The 22,120-nt window shown below is 38.1% G+C and overlaps 1 protein-coding gene across 1 annotated transcript in view; it reads right to left on the reverse strand.

Moving 5' to 3' along the window:
* Positions 1-4,220: 4,220 nt before the first annotated feature.
* Positions 4,221-22,120, reverse strand: part of LOC139151081 (fibropellin-1-like) — a 68,079-nt gene continuing 50,179 nt past the window's right edge. The window contains exons 12-18 of the mRNA XM_070723620.1: positions 16,928-17,053; positions 13,565-13,687; positions 8,141-8,266; positions 7,418-7,540; positions 6,674-6,898; positions 5,841-5,922; positions 4,221-4,787 (exon numbers count right to left, since the gene is read on the reverse strand). Coding sequence (XP_070579721.1) covers positions 4,649-4,787; positions 5,841-5,922; positions 6,674-6,898; positions 7,418-7,540; positions 8,141-8,266; positions 13,565-13,687; positions 16,928-17,053 — 944 coding nt within the window. The 3' untranslated portion in view covers positions 4,221-4,648. The remainder of the gene's footprint in view (positions 4,788-5,840; positions 5,923-6,673; positions 6,899-7,417; positions 7,541-8,140; positions 8,267-13,564; positions 13,688-16,927; positions 17,054-22,120) is intronic.

Genomic DNA, 22,120 nt, shown 5'->3' on the forward strand with positions numbered 1-22,120 from the left:
ACATAGCTGCAACATATAAAGTTTACGATATCCATTGTTAACAAGCACGTTTCAATTTTCATCAATCGCCAGAGTACGCTACATTCAGTATTTACATCGGTCGTAGGGGTCCCTGGCAACCTTTGAGCAGAGTTCCGGCGACCAACCCCCGTTTTAATAACAACACACGCTATATAGGGCAAGATCACGATTTGTTGCCCGCCCGAGGGAAGGTGCTCATGACGGTGATATTGATGATGCCTAAAAGTGATGTCTAAGAAGAAAGAAACCATTCCAGTATACATATAGTACCAAGTCGAAAGATGACAAAATTACTAATTTAGAATGAGGCATCCAACGAGATGAGATAGTCAATAACAGCAAAGCAAGGGCTTTGACTGTGCCCTGATACAAGCTCCAACGATAATTTCTTTCTGTAGTAATGAAAAAGGGGTATAAATCAATAACACAGCTATTTGGTGAGATTATGACCTCCAAATTCAAACTTAGAGATCACATAGGCACATGTAATATCTGCTGTCGAACTGAAGAGAGACGGCAATATGATAGGCGCCATCTTGAAAGTAGTTCGGGAGTTTCCCCGTCGAGGACTTGTAACCTACATGGTCAGCTATTTCCATCAATCACTCCATTCAGCCGCAAGTCACTAATGAGCAAAAAGAATTTGTTAAATACCAATGCCCCGTTCCGCTTATCTAATCCAATTTTACGCTCATTGGATACAGTAACACACCCTCACCTACTCCAATTCACAATTGGAACCGACGAAGCAATCGGTGTAGTAACAAGCGTACATACCCAGTCCGTTTACGCAGCTCGACCCGCCAATATGACACTGGTATCTTCAATATGTATTCTTCGTATGTGCATGTTGTGAAATACATAACACAGCTTCACAAGGATTTTCAATCATTTTCGAACTGACTTTGTTTGACATGATGTGCCTTACACATGGAACACCATTTTGTCTCGCTAACATTCTATTTCAAGGAAAGTCTGTTTGTTCTACAAATCATGGACACAATCCACTTGATAGTCACACGATCAAAATAATCAAACACAAAACAAAAGAAGTGTATGGAGATGGAAAGCCGATTTTAACGTTTAATTGTTGGTGCAACCAAGTTACATGTAACAAAAACTATACCTTGGTACCTATGTTAAACTATTTTAAGAGAACCAATCCAGGTTATTAAATCCATATCTTACACAACTCTGGTACTCATCACTTTTCAACGTTCAAAAACAAGACGTATATGACCTAGACGCTTTTTATAAAACTTTTACAAATTGACAATACTGGAAGGTAGAAATATGTCATCGCATAAAACTTTTAATCTCTGAAATTTTGATTGTTATAATGACTAATTAGGCAAAAAGTAAAACAATGTCATTTATTCACACAGTTTTCTTTAAATTAGAATCTTTAGTGTTCAAAATTTTACTATTGTTTTCAATTGTACGATGAGAATGTGAATATTTCATTCATTGCATGAACTTGAAATGAATGGTTTCGTTCATTGATTTTAAGTGATTTTGTGAAAAACTGTGAATTTTCATCGTACGTGTATAGAAAAGCCAGCATGATGACCCAATCTTTTGTCTTTAATATTTGATTATTCTTATATACCAACAATTCAAAAAATCCTAATTCAAAAGTATAACACTTGTTATATTTTTGCTGATCATATGCCCCTAAGCAAATATTACATACATAAAATGTTGATACTTCTCAGTAGCTTTGCTATTTTTGTTAATTCCAATCTCTTGTTTTTCATCTTATTATGTTGAAGTATTCAGTCTATCAACACAATGTACAAGTGCATTATGTACACTTATTTTGCTGTCAGTTGTACTTTTTAAAATTTCAATACATACAAAAAGGTTAAGCATTTTGACATTGAAAAATGATTACAAAATGATGTTGATACACAATACAATATTGAACAAAACCAAGTTTAACATACCTACTGGTCATTTACATACTTGTTGCACTCTATGGACTATGTATTCATTGTACAATGAAAAATATTAATATTGGCAAATGATTTTCAGTCTGGACTCTAATTCAATTATTACCAATAGTGTTGTTTACATATAAAAGCTTTCTTGACAAAATGAATATTGTATTTTTCAACATTCTGTAAGGAGACAGCAAAAAACTGTATTTTTCGGCGAGAAGTTGTGCGGTTCCGCGAAAAACACGAGTATACGATGACGTCAAACAGAGAAAAATACCATGGGATTATATATTTATCACATGAACAGTCTTCTTATTTTTCTTTTAACGTAAAAGGATCAAAATTATCGTAACAAATTGCATGAATTTCGTCGCGATTTGTGTTTTACCTACGCGGATTACTTTCATTTAAAGAGTAAAGCGGCCCGTCACCCAGGAGATACTTTCATTCATAAATCCCATCAAGCTGAAATTTGCTACATTAAAGGGTATTTCCACCCAACCAGACGTACGGATTCGGTCACGTGAACGTGTCAATCATTGTCTCGTGCTGTACCGATGCCAAGACAAGTTGGCCATCGGCGGACATAGCTTTCACCGTGCTAGCGACGGATAACCATAGTACTCAGAGTTACTTAGAATATTTACAATTATATTATGAAGTAAATGAGACGACATGATGGAAACAGTAATCTCCATTCTCAGAGATGCCGTGGCTTTCAAATATCACACAAGTTTACGACCTTTGCGAGCGCGAAAGATTCCGTTCGATGACACACTCATTGCATGTCTGTGCCCACAACGTTGCCGTCACCGGTCTCTGCCGGTGTCAACTCGTCAATCCCGATCTCGGTCATCAATGTTTTCGTCTTACGAACTTTGATGTTTGCATTGACACATATCTCGTCCATGGATACATCCTAATTTTGTTGGCGGAAACCCTGTTTTGAGTGTTGTCTGAGTCAACTTTCGAAGTACATGGGATTCCACAGCGCTGCACACAGCTCGACAGCTTATGTCTTCGCTACAGCATTATGCCGCGCTGCAAGTTTGATTCCCAGCGAGACTTTACGGAGTTTTGTGTGATTAAGGAAATTGATCGTTGTTAGTCGAATGACTTTAGGCTTGTGCCTCCAATGTCGCTTTCCCGAAGATTATACTATACTCATTTATTCAGTTTGAGGTGTAGGTTTCGGTTTTATCGCCAACCGGGGTCGCCAGGTACGACGTCCACACGACTCGACTGGAGCCGAGACGTTACTGAGCCATTAAAATAACGATCGTCGGTATCTCCATTCGATTCTCGGGAAAAGCTACTGTTTTAGCGACTTGAAATTTCGTTGGACAAATATGCCTTTATGTTTCCATGTCTGGATTTATCGGGTCACCTTTTTGTAAAAATAACGTGCGAGCTAGCACGGCATCGATCACAACAAATCTGCTCGTGTCGCGACGCCTGCATGTATGAACGGTACCATGAAAGAAAAAAGTTCCGGTTGATGACGTACAACAGGGGTAATTCGGATTTCTTATCCGTCCTGTTCTACGTCACACAGGTGGGAATTCGGGCCAGTTCATGTGATAATTACTATTATATTGCGTTGTATTATTGAAAAAAAAAATTAACAGTTGCAGCTTCTGCCCCGTTACAGGGCCTGCGTGTTGTTTTCCCTATGAAAGTCCAATTGCGTTCATACATTTTTAGATTTTTTCGAAAGAAAGGTCATGAAATGCGACAAAATGGTTCTAGGCTTTGTTTAATTATAACTGACATTAGAATCGTTTGATGACATAAAATGTTAATCATTTTTCATTGAGTTACCTGCAAACAATACAATCTGAAAATGTAAAAAGTAATAGGGAACCAAATATTTTCTGTTCTTCCCTTATACGCTGAGCAAAAATTTTAAGTCCCAAATCTACTACCTCTCTTTAATATTCAAATGTTTCCTGAATTCCGACAGCCCTCTTCACCAGTATTTGTAAATGCAGCTTTTTCTGATATCATTATGTTTACAAGCAGCAAATTCCTAAGAAGAATGGGACACAGATAAAATGAGTGGACTCACAAGAGAAATGCTAAGGGGTGCGACTTAGTTCATCGTCCAAAATGACAATCGAAAATAGAAGAAGAGATAAATCTGCCCTGCATATGAACGAGGACTTACGCTAAGAATGCTGAGATTGAACTCACATTTAGAAAAGCGCCCTCTTTGTCAATGACTAGTGACAGAAACGTTTTCAGTTTGCAATACCAATGCCGGACGTTGGGCAATACAGTAGCTGTGGCAAAGATAATGACGGCATAATACGTCCCTTATTGAACACAGTGGATTGTTATCATGATAAATGCAAACTGTTATGTACAAAAATTGCCATTTATGTCTAACTTTTTGACAAATTACAGAAAATCTATACCTGTCCTGGTCTGAAAAAGCAAACTTGCACATCAGTGCACATCATGACCAAGTAAATGTGGTGTTTGAATTTACTGTTTACATAATGTGTGGTGATCTTACTAGTGTATGAAGCAAGTGATAATTAATTCTATTTTATTCTTCCTTATACTTATCGTAAATCAATAGTATTATTGACCATGTAAGCGACGACTATGCATCTTCAGACGGAAATAAAATTTCTCATCTTAAAACCCCTGGGGCGACACCAAGGGCTGAGCTCTATATGATATTAGAACACTTCCTCCGAGGCACGTCCGTCGTTGCTATTGCGTGGCGACACCTGTGCTGGCCCATCGACAGAATTAAGAGTTGTGTCGTAAACTATATTCTGCAGTATCACTCCAGAGGTCATCGCCAGACTTCTTGATCTAGGAATAATAATAGTGATGTCGGCACATCAAACACTTGACAACATAGGAGTTCAGCTTGAATCATGAAATTTCAACAGCTTATGTGCTGAGCAATCATTTTGAATAATAGTGTTATGATTTAGGTGCATCTGTAGGGTTATTCTCTGGTGATAAAGGATAACACCATAATTTGTAATTACTAAGTCACGTGACTGCTTGCAGTTTTATTTTCAAATTTTAGTAGATCAAGTGGAAACATTCTAGGCAAGAACTTTGACGTGGTTTTGCTCTCCATTTTTCAGAATATACCGTTTTCTTGATTTTCTTAAGAAGCGATATGGCTGCCAAGGTCATGTGAGCAATTGAAGTCTAAGTATACCAGGCTCTCTACCTCCAAAAATGGTGTGAAGTTTCGTAATGATACGAGCAGTAGTTTGTGAGATTACAACCAGCAAAAAATTTACAGAAGAAGAATTAAAGAAGAAGTAGAATTCGAACAAAATCAATAGGGGGTCCTCGTCTGGTATGCTTGGGGCCCTAACAAACACATAAAGGAACAGACAAATAGGACACCTACGATGTTAAAGGGTACTAATCGTGGCCATGGAAATCTATAAAATGCACCAGGATGTCAGCGGATGTCGCTTACTTTGTTCAAGAAGTCGTACTCAGTGAGAACAATAGTAAAGTTTTGATGCACGCATGCACCACTCTTTTCTTCGGAAAGGCGATAACACAGCTGCCAGATGTATTTCTTAGTTTGAGGGTCGCTTTTTATTGAATTAAATCTCATAATGATCTTTAATGTATAACTATTTTTCTTGCGTCACAGATTTTTCTAATTACCTCCTATCAGGTTTGGTACTCTCTTAAATACCCCTGTTGAAACCATATCTAGTCATTTATTATACATAAATTATGTAATAAAACTGTTATACGTTAAAGATCTTTGTGAGATTTACATTAACAAAAAATTCCTTCCTTTGAACTTAGAAACACATTTTGCAGCTGTGTGATCGACTTTTTGAAAAAACAGAGTTTCAGTTTTTCCAATTTGTATTTAATACTCACCGTCTTTTCCTGATCAGAATAAATAAAATGACAAATAAGACCAGTAGGACTATCACTGCTATGACAGCTCCAATTATAGCTCCTGTTCGTTAAAGAATAAAGGAAAACAGTTTGTGTCCATCTGTTTATCCCAACTTTATTTACCATTTCAACTGTAGCTGTATTCTAGAAATCTGAGGGAGTAGGGCAAGAGAACATCTGAGTGGTAATGGGACATGGAGGGGCTGACTAAACTAAGTCTTCTGCTACAAACAAAACCATAAATCGGAAAGACTTTGCTTTCGTAGCAAAGTAAATTACAATAAATTTCGAATAATTTAAGATAGCATACTCCTCGGGACAGATATTCAGCCTCTCAAACGTTTAGAATACTTTTTCGGTCTAACACAATAGTAGGGGCGTATTTTGAAGCTTACATATTTAACTACAGTTTTCACCGTCTTAGTATCTTAGAAATCAAATTTAATTTTGTTCCCGTTAACAGAGTTAACACTGTCCCGCTAGGGATTTTGAATGCCCAGTGTCGGTAAATGTTTGGTAATTTGTCTCTGTCGTACCCAATTGGCACGGTGACTCCTGGATTTCATTCTTGATTTTGAGAGGGAATAGTTTGAAGTCTTCTCTAAGAAAATTTAAGAAAATGTTGAACACTTTCAATTTCGAATTACGTACTATCTTACTAGTAAGTCTACAAAGTGCGTAGGTGTCTTTGAATTACCTATTCGATAAGTAGCTTTGGTTTCGTGTTTCAACAAACCACAGGACTCGCTGTAAAAATTCTTGTCTGTTTTAATTGCCTCTCATACAGGCAATGCTAGGTATTGCATGCTTACCTGTCTGGTTACTTTGTCTTCTAGCGTTTCCATGTCCCGACACGGTATGTGAAATCTCCCGTCCTGGATGAGGTGAAGTCTGAGCATCGGTAGGTAGCAAAGGGCTACTTGGACGTGACGTCATGTTTACACTTGGTTGCTGGGAACTGGAGGGCTTCATTGACGTTCCATCTTCAGGTAATGGGTCAGTTTTCGTTGCTTCGCTCTGGCTCTCACACTCCAGACCTACCATAGAAATTTTGTGTAAAGCCTATGTCAGAAACATACAGTCAAACATGAATCTATACAAAAGCTGAATAGTGGAACCTCTGAAACTTGCAATTGCAAGTGTAATGTTCAATCACCTACTCTAACCGGCTAATTATAATCGACGAGATCGCGAAATTGTGTATTGTCCTTGAGCAAGGCACTTTATTCCTCATTGCTTATCCCTATCCAGGAGCGATGGGTACCTGGTGGGACAGTGGTTGTAATGTGCGTTTCACTCTGATACGCTTATTGGCTGCACATGTGGGGTGTTGTTGCTCCCCAGGGAGTTGAGTGGTATCATACGAGGTCCAGTGCAATAATAATTGAAAAGCCCCCTTGAGCACATGAACTTGTGGATATGAGCGCTATATAAGAACCCATTATTATTCATGTGTTGTTAGTGTATAAACAATCTGTTTTCAATAGCTGTGTACATGATAGCTGTCTGATTACAGATTAAACACAATTATTGTTTTATAACTCTCACACACTTACGTGTTTCACAATGCGTTCCAGTGAAACAGCCGGTACAAGTACATGTGTATTCTGTACAGAGGCCAGGAACACCCTCACACACACCACCGTTGAAGCATGGATTGTATTGGCAGGGATCCATCACTGTGCAAGGGAGGAAAAAATAATTTTAGATTCTGCTATCAAGCTTCAAGATGTCTTTGATAACTTGTCTTGTTTATTTATTTATAATGTGGGTTTAATGGTCGTTTTGCCTTATTTCAACTGCAGGAACACAAGGCGTTTTCCCACATTGGGAATCAACTCTGAAGAAATGCTTTTCTAAAACAAATTATGAAAATTATATCTAACAGTTCCGCTGTAATGTCTATGTTTATTCACTCAATTTTTCATGAACTTCCACAATATGCTAGTGGCAATTTAGAGTTTTCTCATACTTGAGGCCGCAAAGTTCGATTGTAGCTGCTTCTAGCATATTCAGCACTACTTTTCTCGGTTTTCAAGTACACGTTTTACATTTGTGTTTTCGATTACATGTTGCAAATGTCCTGCATTTATAGAATGCAGGAAGTAAATTGTGTGGTTTTCTTTTTAGTAAATATGAGCTGTAATTTGGACTGTGAAAATAGCATTCTCATCTATAAATAGAGAGGCTTTTAGTCTTAATGGAAGCAGTTTTGCAAAACTTGGCAGTCTGAGTACGCACTTAATATAATTATTGTTTTATAGCTTTTACGAACTTACATGCTTCACAACGTGTTCCGGTGAAACAGCCGGGACAAGTACATGCATCATGCAGTGTACAGGTACCAGGAAAAACTGAACACGCACCACCATTGAGGCATTCAATGCCTTGGCATGGATCAATCACTGTACAAGGGAGGGAAAATCTTACATTCCATTATCAAACTTCAAGGGGTTGTGTTTGAATACTAGTACTTGTCTTGTTTATTTATAATATGAGATTAACATACATTTCTGCTTTATTTCAGCTTCAGCAACAGAAGGCACTCCCTTACATTGGGCGACAACTCTGACGTTTAGTCCCTTGCAGACGGCAGACGTTGCAACTGAAAAATGACCCGAGAGCAGCGCTGTATTCAGGGCAGTTCAGAGCGGAGTAAACTGTATACAACATTCAATGACGTCACCGAGGAACTGCATGGCTGCCTTGAGGGTAGCTCAGATATATTGCTGCCCTCAGGGCAGATTGGTAGATAGGGTAGGAAATGTATTTCTGCCCTGAGGATAGCTCTGATATGTTGCTGCCCTCAGGGTAGGTTGGTAGATATACCCACAGGCGTTTGGCACATTGCTGGGATAATAATCGTATTTAATATGTAGAATGTCTATATACGACTTGATTATTCAATAAAGAATCACCGTACGTGATATTAGTGTAGGCCTATAGGCCTACATGTTGACTGGCATTGTACCTATGGCTGCCTGGCTCGGGCCCGGCGAACGCACTGCATAATCATCAATGTGTAGAATGTCTACATGACTTCATCATTTATTAAAGAATAATGGTACGTGATATTACTTTATATGTCAGCTAGCTTAACCGAGCGGCTGTAGAGCTCCGCAGGGCTTGGGCCCGGCTTTGGCCCGTTGTCCACTGCTGCACAGACAGGAAGGAAAGGTGAGAAAGTAATTCACAGCCCGATTTCATAAAATCAGCGAAATTCACGAACTCTGAGCGTTTCCGGTGATAAAAACTGGTCAACGGTCAGATGGTTGCATAAACAATCGATCGACTGGCCTCTTTTGCCTAAAATCATACCTTACCCTATGCTACTGGCGAGAAATTGTCCTGAAATCGGCTGGGCACACCAACCCAGCGCCGGCCATTTTGAATGAGCTGCATTTAATATATGCGCCTGTGCATACAACCCTTGGCAGATGACGTCATTGCTCTTCTCTCATTGGACGCGTACATTTAATGCAGCTCATTCAAAATGGCCGGCGCTGGGTTGGTGTGCCCAGCCGATTTCAGGACAATTTCTCGCCAGTAGCATAGGTAAGGTATGATTTTAGGCAAAAGAGGCCAGTCGATCGATTGTTTATGCAACCATCTGACCGTTGACCAGTTTTTATCACCGGGAACGCTCAGAGTTCGTGAATTTCGCTGATTTATGAAATCGGGCTGTGAATTACTTTCTCACCTTCACTTCCTGTCTGTGCAGCAGTGGACAACGGGCCAAAGCCGGGCCCAAGCCCTGCAGAGCTCTACAGCCGCTCGGTTAAGCTAGCTGACATGTAAAGTAATATCACGTACCATTATTCTTTAATAAATGATGAAGTCATGTAGACATTCTACACATTGATGATTATGCAGTGCGTTCGCCGGGCCCGAGCCAGGCAGCCATAGTACAATGCCAGTCAACATGTAGGCCTATAGGCCTACACTAATATCACGTACGGTGATTCTTTTATTGAATAATCAAGTCGTATATAGACATTCTACATATTAAATACGATTATTATCCCAGCAATGTGCCAAACGCCTGTGGATATACCCTATGCAATACTTTGAGGATATGAAATAAATGTCTGTCCTGAGGGCAGCTCTGATATATTGCTGCCCTCAGGGCAGATTGATAGATATACAATTATGCATTGATGTGTGGGCATAGAAAATGTATGTCTGCCCTGAGGGCAGCTCAGATATATTGCTGCTCTCAGGGCAGATTGGTAGATATACACTATGCAATGCTGTAAGGATAGGAAATGTATGTCTGCCCTGAGGGCAGCTCAGATATATTGCTGCCCTCAGGGCAGACATACATTTCCTATCCTTAAAGTATTGCATAGTGTATATCTACCAATCTACCCTGAGGGCAGCAATATATCAGAACTGCCCTCAGGGCAGACATACATTTCCTATCCTTACAGCATTGCATAAGTGTACATCTACCAACTGCCCTGAGGAGCAATACATCTGAGCTGCCCTCAGGGCAGATATACATTTACTATCCTATCTACCAATCTGCCCTGAGGGCAGCAATACATCTGAGCTATCCTCAGGGCATACATACAATTCATATCCTTACACATTATGGCATAGTGCATAGTGCAGTGGCGTAATTCAATGTTGTGCACAGTTTTCTCTGCTATGAACTGCCATGAGGGCAGAGCTGCCCTCAGGTCATTTTTTAGTTGCAACCTCTGCCGCCTGCTTAGTCTCTTGGGACAATTCTGTCCACCAGCAGAGCTATCAACCAAGGGCACAGGCGAACTAGACATTAAATAGTCTAAAATATGATACTTTTTGTAATTATTAAAATAATGAATTGTTATTATTATACATTGATATCACTAAAAGCAAGTTAGTATTTCATCAGGGTTGAGCTTCCTTTCTGAGGAGCAGCACTTGATAAAAACGCTGTATGTAGTCCGTGGGCTAGACGGGTCTACGTGCACCCCCACAAGATACAAACCTGTACTTTTCAGAAGCCTTGGGATCCCTAGAATACGAAATGGAATTTTAACAGAAAAAATATAGGGATACAATAGCTGTTATGGTCATGTTTTGAAGGGTACCGCAAAATCACGATTTTGCAACCCACATGCATTTTCGTCAAATCTGTCTTCTTGTAAGTCATCTGCTGAGCTTTTTTTCAACATAACCTCACTTGTTTGGTATCATTAGAAAGGCAATTTATTCATCTTTAAGATAACATATTGTACTATGCAATATCTTCTACGGTTTTTGTGAAATATGACCAAAACTTACCCCATACCCCAAATTTTAACATTGCAAATTACAGTAAATCTCAAATTCTACCAATTTTTTAGCTAGGCATAATAAAAATGCAATGCTTTGTATGAAATCTGTTTTATTTGGTACAAGGACATGTCAGAAATATGAAATAGACTTTTAACAGAAAAAATATTGGGACTCTACAGCTGTAACAGTCATATTTTGAAGGGTACCGCAAAATCACAGTGTTGCCGACTAGCATGCATTTTTGTTAAACCTGTCTTTCTATAAGTCATCTGCTGAGCTTGTTTTTGAATATAACCTCACTTGTTAGATATCATTAGAAAGATAATTTACTAGTCTGTTATTTTAAAAAACTAGTAGATTATCTTTCTAATGATACCTAACAAGTTAGGTTATATTCAAAAATAAGCTCAGTAGATGACTTATAGGAAGACAGGTTTAACAAAAATGTATGCGAATCGGCAATACTGAGATTTTGTGGTACTCTTCAAAATATGACTCTTACAGCTATAGAATCCTAATATTTTTCTGTTAAAAGTCTATTTCATATTCCTGATATGCGTCTGTAGCAAATAAAATAGATTTCATACAAAACATTGCCCTATATTTTATGTTTAGGTAAAAGATTGGTAGAATTAGACGTTAGTTGTAACAGTAATATTCGATACAAACTTTGGGGTATGGGGTACGTTTTGGTCATATTCCATGAAAAAGTACAAGATATTGCCTGTTGCAATATGTCATTACCTTTCAAATGATACTAAACAAGCCAGGTTATAATCAATAACAAGCTCAGCAGACGACTTACAGGAAGACAGATTAAACATAAACGCATGCGAGTCAGGAATACTGAGATTTTTCTGTACCTTTAAAAATACAACCGTTACACTATAGCACAGTAAGAGCAACACCAGGTTAGCATTGTGTTGGCACGCGTATGGCAATGCAACACAATGAGTTGATCGGCGCACCGGGATATGTGCATATTATCATGGATTTAATCGCTCAATTCCGACCGAATCGTGTCCAAGGGAAAAATACGTCAAATTCTGAGTTGGGGAAATTTGTTGGTGACAAATCGACGGACGATAGAGAACAGCCGAGCACATCACAAGATGGCAAACATCCTGATGTCGATATTAGTACTATGCATAGACGACGCAACTGGGTGACGATCGTAAGGATATCGAGGAAGCACTCCCTAGGAAGGCAAAATCAACATCAAAAGTGACCACATCCTAAATGCCAAGTCTGACCACTAATTTTGGTCAGTTGGGCAGAAAGTGCCGCTTTCAATGAACATGCAGAGAAAACGCTGCCATAATGAGAAAAAAAAATTGTCGAAACATACATTACTCCTCCAGTGCCACTCCCCTGCAATCAAATGAAGCTCCCTAAGGGAGCCTTCAGTAATTGCAGGGGGTGGGCCGGGGGAATTTTGCGCACACCTGTACCGTAAAATGTGACCCTCCCCTATCCTCCTGTCTAAAATGTGACCCTCTCCCTCATCCGATAGTCTAAAACTTGACCCCCAACCACTGCGGTATTCTCCCTAGGAATAACTCAAACAGTATCAGCTAATTTGCCTAACAGTTGGTTTAATTGTTATGTTAGGGACAAATTACAGAGGGGAGGGCTGGTGTTTTTGGAGGGACAGTCGCAATTTATCACGCAAGAATTTTTGAAGAGATATGGTATTTCATACATTTGAGGGAGGGTCACCATATTTTGTGCAACTATAAGAAGGCAAGATGTGGCTGATTTAGTGCTTCATCCAAAAATATCAAATCATAATACATGGAGTCTATCAGGCAAATTATTGACAATTTCCCCCTACAAAACATGCTATATCTGTATATTATATATGTTTGATAATGTATTTAAATGTACTTTGCTTGAATTGGGAAGTAAAATGTGCATTTGTGTACAAGGAATTGATTTCTGAATTTCATCTAAAAAGTTGGTTCACTATCCATGGTGTCTATGATGAAACTATAAATAGTTTTATTCCAATACAAAAATAGGTAAATCTTTGCATTTATTTACTCTTGATTATTGATAATAATGTTCTTGATAAGACCAGAGTGGTTACAAGACTATGGTTGTGTAAGAAATCTGATTTTGGAATTTCACTGTCATTGATTGAGAAATAAGATCTCTTTTTTAGCGAAAATAAAATACTTAACACCGTTCTAAAACAATCAATGTATAACTTAAAAGTATTATCAATATTTCAAGAAATGTTGAAATATTCATTTTTGCCCACTAGTGATAGCCTTGTGATGCCACATGAAATTGTCATAACTACAAGAGTTCACCATATCACCAAGAATGATAAAATGGAATCAAGTATCGTATATTACAACGTTGGCAATACATGATTGCCTGGCATTGTAGGAACCCTATCATACGGTGTTATAAATATCAAGAGATGTACGTACATTGTTCACAGTACTGTCCGGAGTAGCAGTCTGGACATGTGCACGTGAATAGTACACAGGAACCTGGTGTTGCTTGGCACTGTCCTCCATTCTGACATTGGTTAGGTAAGCAGGGATCAATTACTATAAAAGCGATGTTGACATGACTTTTATGACTTGGTAACAGAAACATGGGAGCGATACAAATACTTTGAAGACTAAACAGTCAATGGTGATAATTTTTAGAACATTTTTGATACCGTACATGTATGTGTGTACAGACTTATGTTTTGGTCAAAATGACCATGTGAAACCCGATTTTATAGTTTACTGTGTTCTGCTTGTCATCTTAGTCCGTATGTGTGTAATTTTCAAAGTTATTGTTGACGATTAATTTCACTCAAGACCAGAATTTAATTTATCACTAATAACATGCGCCGCCATAGTGTACATAACCAATTGTGCTTGCAAAGGTACTTCAAATTTCAATATACTTTAGGGGATAAACAAAGGAATGCTTTCCTACAACAAAATATTGAAATATTATCAAAAGTTCCTTTGTAATGTCCACGTTGCTATGTTTATTCACTCGATATTTTATAAACTTCCACAATATGTCAGTGGCTATTAAAGTTTTCTAATACTTAAGTAAAGTTCGATTGTAGCTGCTTCTAGCATATTCAACACTGTACATGTTTTACTTTAATGTTTCAATTACATATTGCAAAATGTCATGAATTTTACAAAATGCAGGAAAGTGTATAGTGTGGTTGTCTTTTGCTGGGTCTGAGCTATAATTGGACTTTGAAAATAGCACTCTTATCACTCTTATTTTTATAGCTTTCACACACTTACGTGTTTCACAATGTGTTCCGTTGAAACAGCCGCTACAACGACATGTGTACAGTGTACACGAGCCAGTAATACCCTCACACACACCACCATTGAAGCATGGATTGTCTTGGCAGGGATCCCTCACTGTACATGTGCAATGGAGGACAAATAATTGTACGAACCATCATCAAACTCTATGACGTTGTGTTTGAATAATTGTGTTGTTGATTTATAAGAGAGAGGTTTTGTCAAGTGTTTAGTTTTAATTGAAGCAGTGTCGTAAACCTTGGCTGTCTGATCACGCACTTAATACAATTTTTGTTTTCAGAACGTGTTACGGTGAAACAGTCTGTACAAGTACAGACATCATGCAGTGTACAGGAGCCAGGAAAAGCCAAACACACAACCATTGAGGCATACCGTGTTTTGACAGGGAACAATCGCTGTGCAAGGAGGGAAAAAAATCGTGCATGCCATTATCAAACATCAAGGTGTTGTATTTAAATACTTGCTTTGTTTATTTATAATATGGGATTAGCATATATTTCTACTCTATTTAAGCTGCAGCAACAGAAGGCACCGTCTCACATTTGGCAAGAACTCTGAAATTGGCTTTACAAAGCAGAATGAATTACTAAGAGAAATGATCAACACTGATTATAGATTATTCCATTGAATAGTAAATCAGTATCAAATTCACCTAAATGAAATTCTCTTATGGCAAGGAGATGATCTCTATGCTCATGTTTTATTTCTTATGGCAAAAAATGCACCCTAGGACGGTTTTACGCACTTTCACAGTAATTTTCTCGTCTGCATCATGTGTGGAAAGACTTTCACGCCTGTTGGGTATTGAAATATATAACTGCTTTGTTGCTATAGAAATCATTTATATATTTTTCTGCATAGAGTTAACACGGAGTATAGCTGCCATTTGAATTTCGGATATCAATGATTTAATGAGGGAATTTGATGGTCTTTAACCAACATCTATTCTTGATTACGATAGAGAACGGTTTAAAATTTCCCTTGGCGAAAATTTGAACAAGTGTTTAAAACTTTATTTTCCAAGGCACAACCTCCTCCATAGAGTTCATATACAGTTTTTCTAAACAAACACTGTCGCGAATGAAATATGATTCCATTTGGTTCAAAATTATAAAAAAATTATAAAAAATTTTAAAATTGGTAAAATGTTGCATTAAAATGGTTGGAAAAATGACAGCATTCAATGGGCTAAATCTCTTCACTTTTGGGGCAAAAAGTTAAACTTTTTACATTATCTCTCACATTGAAGAGAGAATACATGACATGTACTTACACTGTGTACAGAACTGGCCGGTGTAACACTCTGTGCATACACATGTGAAATCCTGGCAGGAATTGTAAGCATGGAAACAAGTACCTCCATTGGCACAGCGATTCGGTTGGCAAGGGTCTAACACTGAAATACAATAGAAAGAAAGCTGAAAACATTTATCTCGGATGCTTGTCAAGTTGATATAAACATTTAAAGTTGATGTATCTAAGTCTTATTGTGCTCCTTGTTTCTCAAAATATCATCAATTTTACTTTCACTGATGCTAAATTACAAGCATGTATTTAGCAATACAAGTTGGGTCACCATTAGTGCATTCACACAACACTGATATCTTGAAGTCCTATGAAAGCATTGGCGGCAAAGTCAGAATTCCATCTGAGAGGCCCATAAAGACTTTCCTAGATAACTTGTTCAGATGTCCAAGTTTCACATAACAAGTTAAACTTACAGCGAGAACATGTTGCACCAGAGTAGCATCCTGGGCAGAGGCATGTGAAAGCAGTACATGTGTTTGCTACTTGTTGGCATGTTCCACCATTGTCACACGGCAGGGAGTCACAGACATTTACAGCTGAAAGACAAAAAAGTAGTACGGTAAACCGTCGATTATCTGAACCTTTTTGGAAGACAGGGATGGCAAACAATGAGATTTTTTGCAAAATTTTGATCAAAAACTGTAGCCAATGAAAAGTAATGTCAGTGTAGTAGAAAATCTTCACGACATTACAGAAACGTTCATTAAAAATTTGTAAACTGTTGCACAAAAAATTTGGGGGGAATAATTAAAGCACACAAAGGCTTAATTTAACTCTGCACTTAAATGAAATCATGCTTGTTCATTTTACCTTTGACATATAGCACTGTACACCATTGCAGTTTTGTTACAAAATACACAAACTGTCAAATATGCTTCTGCCTGTAGACATCCAAAACTTCTTCCAGAACTTTGTTGATCAGTCTTGACTATTTTACCTTGTGTCTGGTTCCCTTGACATGTCTGTTTTCCGGTTTTAATCAGAATATCAGTGGTAACAACACAGTGATTTTAGAAAGTCTTTCAGCTCAAAATATGTGGACGTACTGTATTTAATTGTGGCATATTGGTGGTTGAACTCTAATGACAATAGGAATTAGCCTATGATATGTCATTAAAATAGTGAGAGAATGGAATTTATTTTTGCGCATGTTGCCTTTACGAATACTAAGGGCTCATAGTGGCAAATACCTACGTATTGCACAGATGGGTCCAGTGAAACAGCTGTTGCCACAAATACAGGTGAAATCTGTACATGATCCCGTCACTGGCTGGCAGAAGCCTCCATTCTGGCAAGGGCCGTTCTGGCATGGATTTATGACTGGAGGGGTAACAAAGAGGAGGAAAATTGAATTAACAGAGAGTCACGATACCGTTTACTCTACACACTATACGAATATGACAAGTACTGAGTGTATAACCAACAGTTGCTGTACGGTATATGTAAAAGGTCAATAGTCGAACAACAAATTTATTGAACAGACAGCTGCGAGTTTGATACTTGCTTAATTTTGCTGGTTGACAAAAGTACCTGTCATAATTTAATTATCACAGCAATGATATCAGGGAGGCTGTTCAGTGTACAGCTCATATCAGCATCATTTAAATCTACATAATGGTAATTGTCAGACACACTTGGCAAACATAATTATAATAATCGCAATCATACCAATCCATAATCCAATAACACTAGGTCAAAATTTGTAAGACAATAGTTGTAAACATAGACACAAAACAGCACAGAACAGACAGTAAATAGACGGTACAAACAAAGTCAAATTCATGAAAGAAAGATATATGGACCTCTGGCCAAAAGACCAAGAAGTGATGTCAGGTGTTTCGAAAATAGTAAGCGCATCCTGCCCCACATGTGGCACCCGCCATATATCAATCTGTAAGTCAGATAGGTAGTGGTCACTAACTAAGGCCCAATGTCACCGATGCCATCCGTGATTGATCATTTGTCGAAGAGAGATATTGTATTTATCTACCAGCTTGCGATACCTGCCAAAAAAGCGTTTGAATGTAGAGACAAGTCTTGCTCTGGTGTAACCTTGATTTAACAGTTTGAAAGAGAGATGGCCATGTCTCTCTACAAAATCACCATATGAACTGCATGCTCTTGCATATCGTATAAGCTGGGAAATGTATACCCCATAAGCAGGTGAGAGTGGAATATTACTGATGAGGTGTGGAAAATTAATTATACTAAAGTTGAAATCATCTCTCTTGTCATATAGCCTAGTAGAAAGGTGACCATTGAGTCAAATTCAAGTAAAATGTCCAGATATGAAGCAGAAGAGGCCGTTTCTGTTGTTTCTTTAATCTCCAATTCTGGAGGATAAATCATAGCGAGATATTTACTGAATTCAGAGTTATTCAATGAAATAACATCGTCTATGTATCTAAATGTTAGGTTGAAAGTACGAGCTACAGAGACCTTTTCTGCTTGATAAGGTTCTGGATAAATTCTGCCTCGTATGAGAACAGAAATAAGTCGGCAAGTAAGGGAGCACAGTTAGTGCCCATGGGAATTCCTATACACTGTTGGAAAATGTGTCCTCCAAACAAATATGTTGTCAATGAGGAAATCAAGCATACTGATAATGTCTTTCTCGGTATAAAACACTTTAGCGTTAGTTGTATTTTTAACAAAATATGTAGAATTATACCCTAATACCACATATTTGTAACGGCGTGAACCGTTTTTGTAGAAAAATGCTTGGTTGATGATGTTTTTCAAGCGTTCTTTCAATTTATCATGTGGTATTGTGGTATACAATGTGGAAAAATCGAAAGTTTTAATAGATGTTATTTTTGAAACAGATCTTGATTTCAAATTTTCCAAGAGTTCCTTCGAATTTTTTAATATCCACATTTGATTTATACCACTCCGAGAAAAGACAACATCACAGTATGATTGAAGTCCCCGTTTAACAGTACAAAGAACAGAAGTCAGTATCTTCGATAACTCTGTTGTTGAACATTTGAAGATCGCACCACCATTGAGACATTGGATGCCTTGGCAGGGATCATACACTGTGCATTTGAGGAAAACATCTTATATTTTATTAAACTTCAAGATGTATTTGAATTGGTCTTGTTATTTATTTGGGGTCGTTTCTTTCGGAATCTATCACTTTAAATACAGGCACCCCTCAAGGATGTGTCCTATCCCTTATGTTATACTCGCTAGTCCGCACGATTGCGCCTCATCCAATGATAGTTCTCTGATTGTCAAATTCGCAGATGATACGACTGCTGCGGGTTTCATTCTAAATAATGATGAAGCAGCATACCGAGACCAGGGGACGAGGTGGTCAATTAGTGCGAACATAATAATTTGCAATTGAATGTAAACAAGACAAAAGAGATGATATTTGACTTTAGAAACAGAATAAGATCGGTCATATACTTTAAGGGATTCTTGGCAAAGATGTTGAAATTATTCACACATTTTCCTTCTTAGGCACGCTGCTTTAAAATGACTTGAAGTGGGATAATAATGTTGATCACATTGTCAAAAAAGCCAAACAACGCCGAAAAGCTTCGGTGTTAACAAAATAATACTAAAGAAATTCTACCGGGCTTTTGTCGAGTGTCCTTACCTTTTCGATTACGGTTTGGTATAGTGGTACTACTCAAAATGATCCCGCCAAACTAAATCGGATTGTTAAGACAGCAGGAAAATCATCGGTGATGATCTTCCGTCGCTTGAGTCGCTTTTTAGACCCGCGCCATTAGGAAATCAAATTCCATAATTAGAGACGTTACTCATCCAGCACATACATTATTTGATTTGCTACCGTCAGGCACTCGATATAGATCTATTAGGACAAAAACCAACCGTTTCAAAAATAGTTTTTATCCAACTGCTGTTCGACTTTTAAACGATTTGTAGTGTTACTTTTGGTGTCTTTTTAAACTTGTCTGTGTGATATTATGTTATTTGTTGTTTTATTTCTAGCCTGAGCTCTGCAGATCCACCCAGAATTCCATTGTATTTTCGTTTTTATACATATGGTAATAAAGTGTTATTATTATTATTATTATTATTATTATTATTATTATTATTATTATTATTATTATTATTATTATTATTGTACTTGGGCCTCAGCCCAAGTACATTTGTTTTCATTCCGTGGGAAAAAACTCTGTAAGGTATAACCATTTCTGGCTGAGACCAGGGAGGGCAAAATGTCTTGGCTTCATCTTTCTTGGCATAATAAATGGCGTAATGATGCTAACTTAAAAAAGTGCTGCTCTCAGCCAGTCATGAATAAGTGAGATGTGAATATAAATGCTTCTCTATCTGAGTTTTTGCCACAAAATCTTCTGAATATAATCAAAATGTGCATCGAAATGCAACAATTAATGCACCCTCCGTTTCCTAAGCGATGGCACGACCCTTGCTACACCCACTGGACGAGCCAAAGTGGGAGGGGTAATTTCAGTTTGGTCGAACAGGAGGGCTCGAGACCAGAATTTAACATTTAAACTTGAAACATGTTTAATCACTGACAAGATGTGGACTAGTGTTAATCACAGTGAAAGTTTGAAAAGGAAGGTTTTATATCCCGGACACAATGAAAAACATTACGACTGGAAACTGTGCCCCCACCCCCGGTTGAGAATAGTAACGCCCACAGCGATGGAGAACACTTATCCTTGAGCTGAGAAAACCAGACCATCATTTCGAAATAGAGCTGCAGATTCGAGAAGCTCGTTCAAAATAGCTAGGTACAACCCCATAAAGGGTGGTTTCGAGTTTTGAGGGCAAATTTCGCCTCCTTCATATAGAAATCGTACGTTTGTTTTTCCAGAGAACACACCATTTGACACAAAATTTGCATGTAAAGGGGTCGCCAGTAAGTACGTGGTCAAATCTGGCATAAGAAACAATATGAATGTTGGGTAAAGCCAGTCCAAAATAAACTGATTTGAACTTTTGTGTTTTGTAATTTATACCACTGCAGTAACATTACCTTTTTTTGACAACATCACACAATGTAATACGTTTTGAAACTGAATACTCCGACGTATTCTGTGTCTCCTTTGCTAAAAAATACGGTATGCCGATTACCATGTAAGGAGATGATGACGTCAAGACAGATTTGTAGTGCGTTTGGTCCTGGATGGTGCACGAAGTTTTGTCGAGGTAGCTTGTGTATTTATTTCCTAAATGGGAGATTAGGGTCGATCTAAACGAAGGCCGAAGAATGTTATGATACTCTAAGCGAGCTGAACTCTAATAATTTGGAGGATGTCTACAACCGGGGTCTAGAATGATCTCGTCTCATTAAGATTATTTGGCGGTCAGTATTGAATTTCAACTGCGTCACAAGTTTGCAAAATGAGTATTCCGTCGAACGGTCAACGAACGATATTTTAGAAATCTGGAGACATGGCACATCGCATTTTTATTTTAGTATTTTATATTTTACAAAAGATTTAAGAAGCAATGATTTTGTCGAAAATTCTGAAAAAAATATAGGAAGATTTGATCGCGAACACATTTTCACTTGGGGTCAACTAGCCCTGCGTACGATGCTGTGTGTTCCACTACAGCTAATCGCCCCGCTCACCACAGCCCTGCAAAGACCCGTACGTATGGGTCGGTGACTTCAAATCCATTTTGGGACTTCACGTAAAAAGCCAAATTACTGCCGAAATTCAGCGTTCTTGGGCCCAAGTCGTATCCCAGCCTACCTCAGCTACTCGATCGCTTCCAAAAATGACAGTCTTTTATTCACTTCTCGTAAATAACCGTCGATGTCGGCAACTCTCTCGCTAGCCCTGCGTACGATGCTGTGTGTTAGCTGTAGCACATAGCATCGTACGCAGGGCTAGGGGTCAACCGATGCGCTATTTTGCGGGTTGCGGGCTGCGGGTTGCGGGCATGAAAAAATGTGGTGTTTTTTTTATATCATTTTCGCCCTTCTCACACTTCAGATTAGTTCAACCGCCGATAAAAGCACAATTTTCAAAATCGTTTTCAACGCCGTTTCAAATAATTTTATTGTGGTGAACACGATTATAGTCCTAGGAAACTTTTCAAAGTCACGCTGGATCAAATGCTTGAAGGGGCATACTCTATCACGGCCCAAGTACTCATTGCCTTCAGCAATACTGCCTTGTTATTATTATTATTATTATTATTATTACAAGTTTAGGGGCTATAAGTATTATATAGAAATCTAAAAATAATTCATTGAAGCTGTTGGACTTCTGAAAAAAAGGTGTTGTTACTCCTGAATGGTTGCCATGGAAACATCTCACATTAAAATGAGTGTGATTTTTTTGGTGTGCTAACCAGAAACACCCTTGTTATCAATTTTGTATATCAATTAATAGTTCTTTAATATGAATTCGGGAAAAAGTAACATTT

The sequence above is a fragment of the Ptychodera flava genome, chromosome 15 (genome assembly GCF_041260155.1).
Source record: "Ptychodera flava strain L36383 chromosome 15, AS_Pfla_20210202, whole genome shotgun sequence".
Classification (NCBI taxonomy): Eukaryota; Metazoa; Hemichordata; class Enteropneusta; family Ptychoderidae; genus Ptychodera; species Ptychodera flava.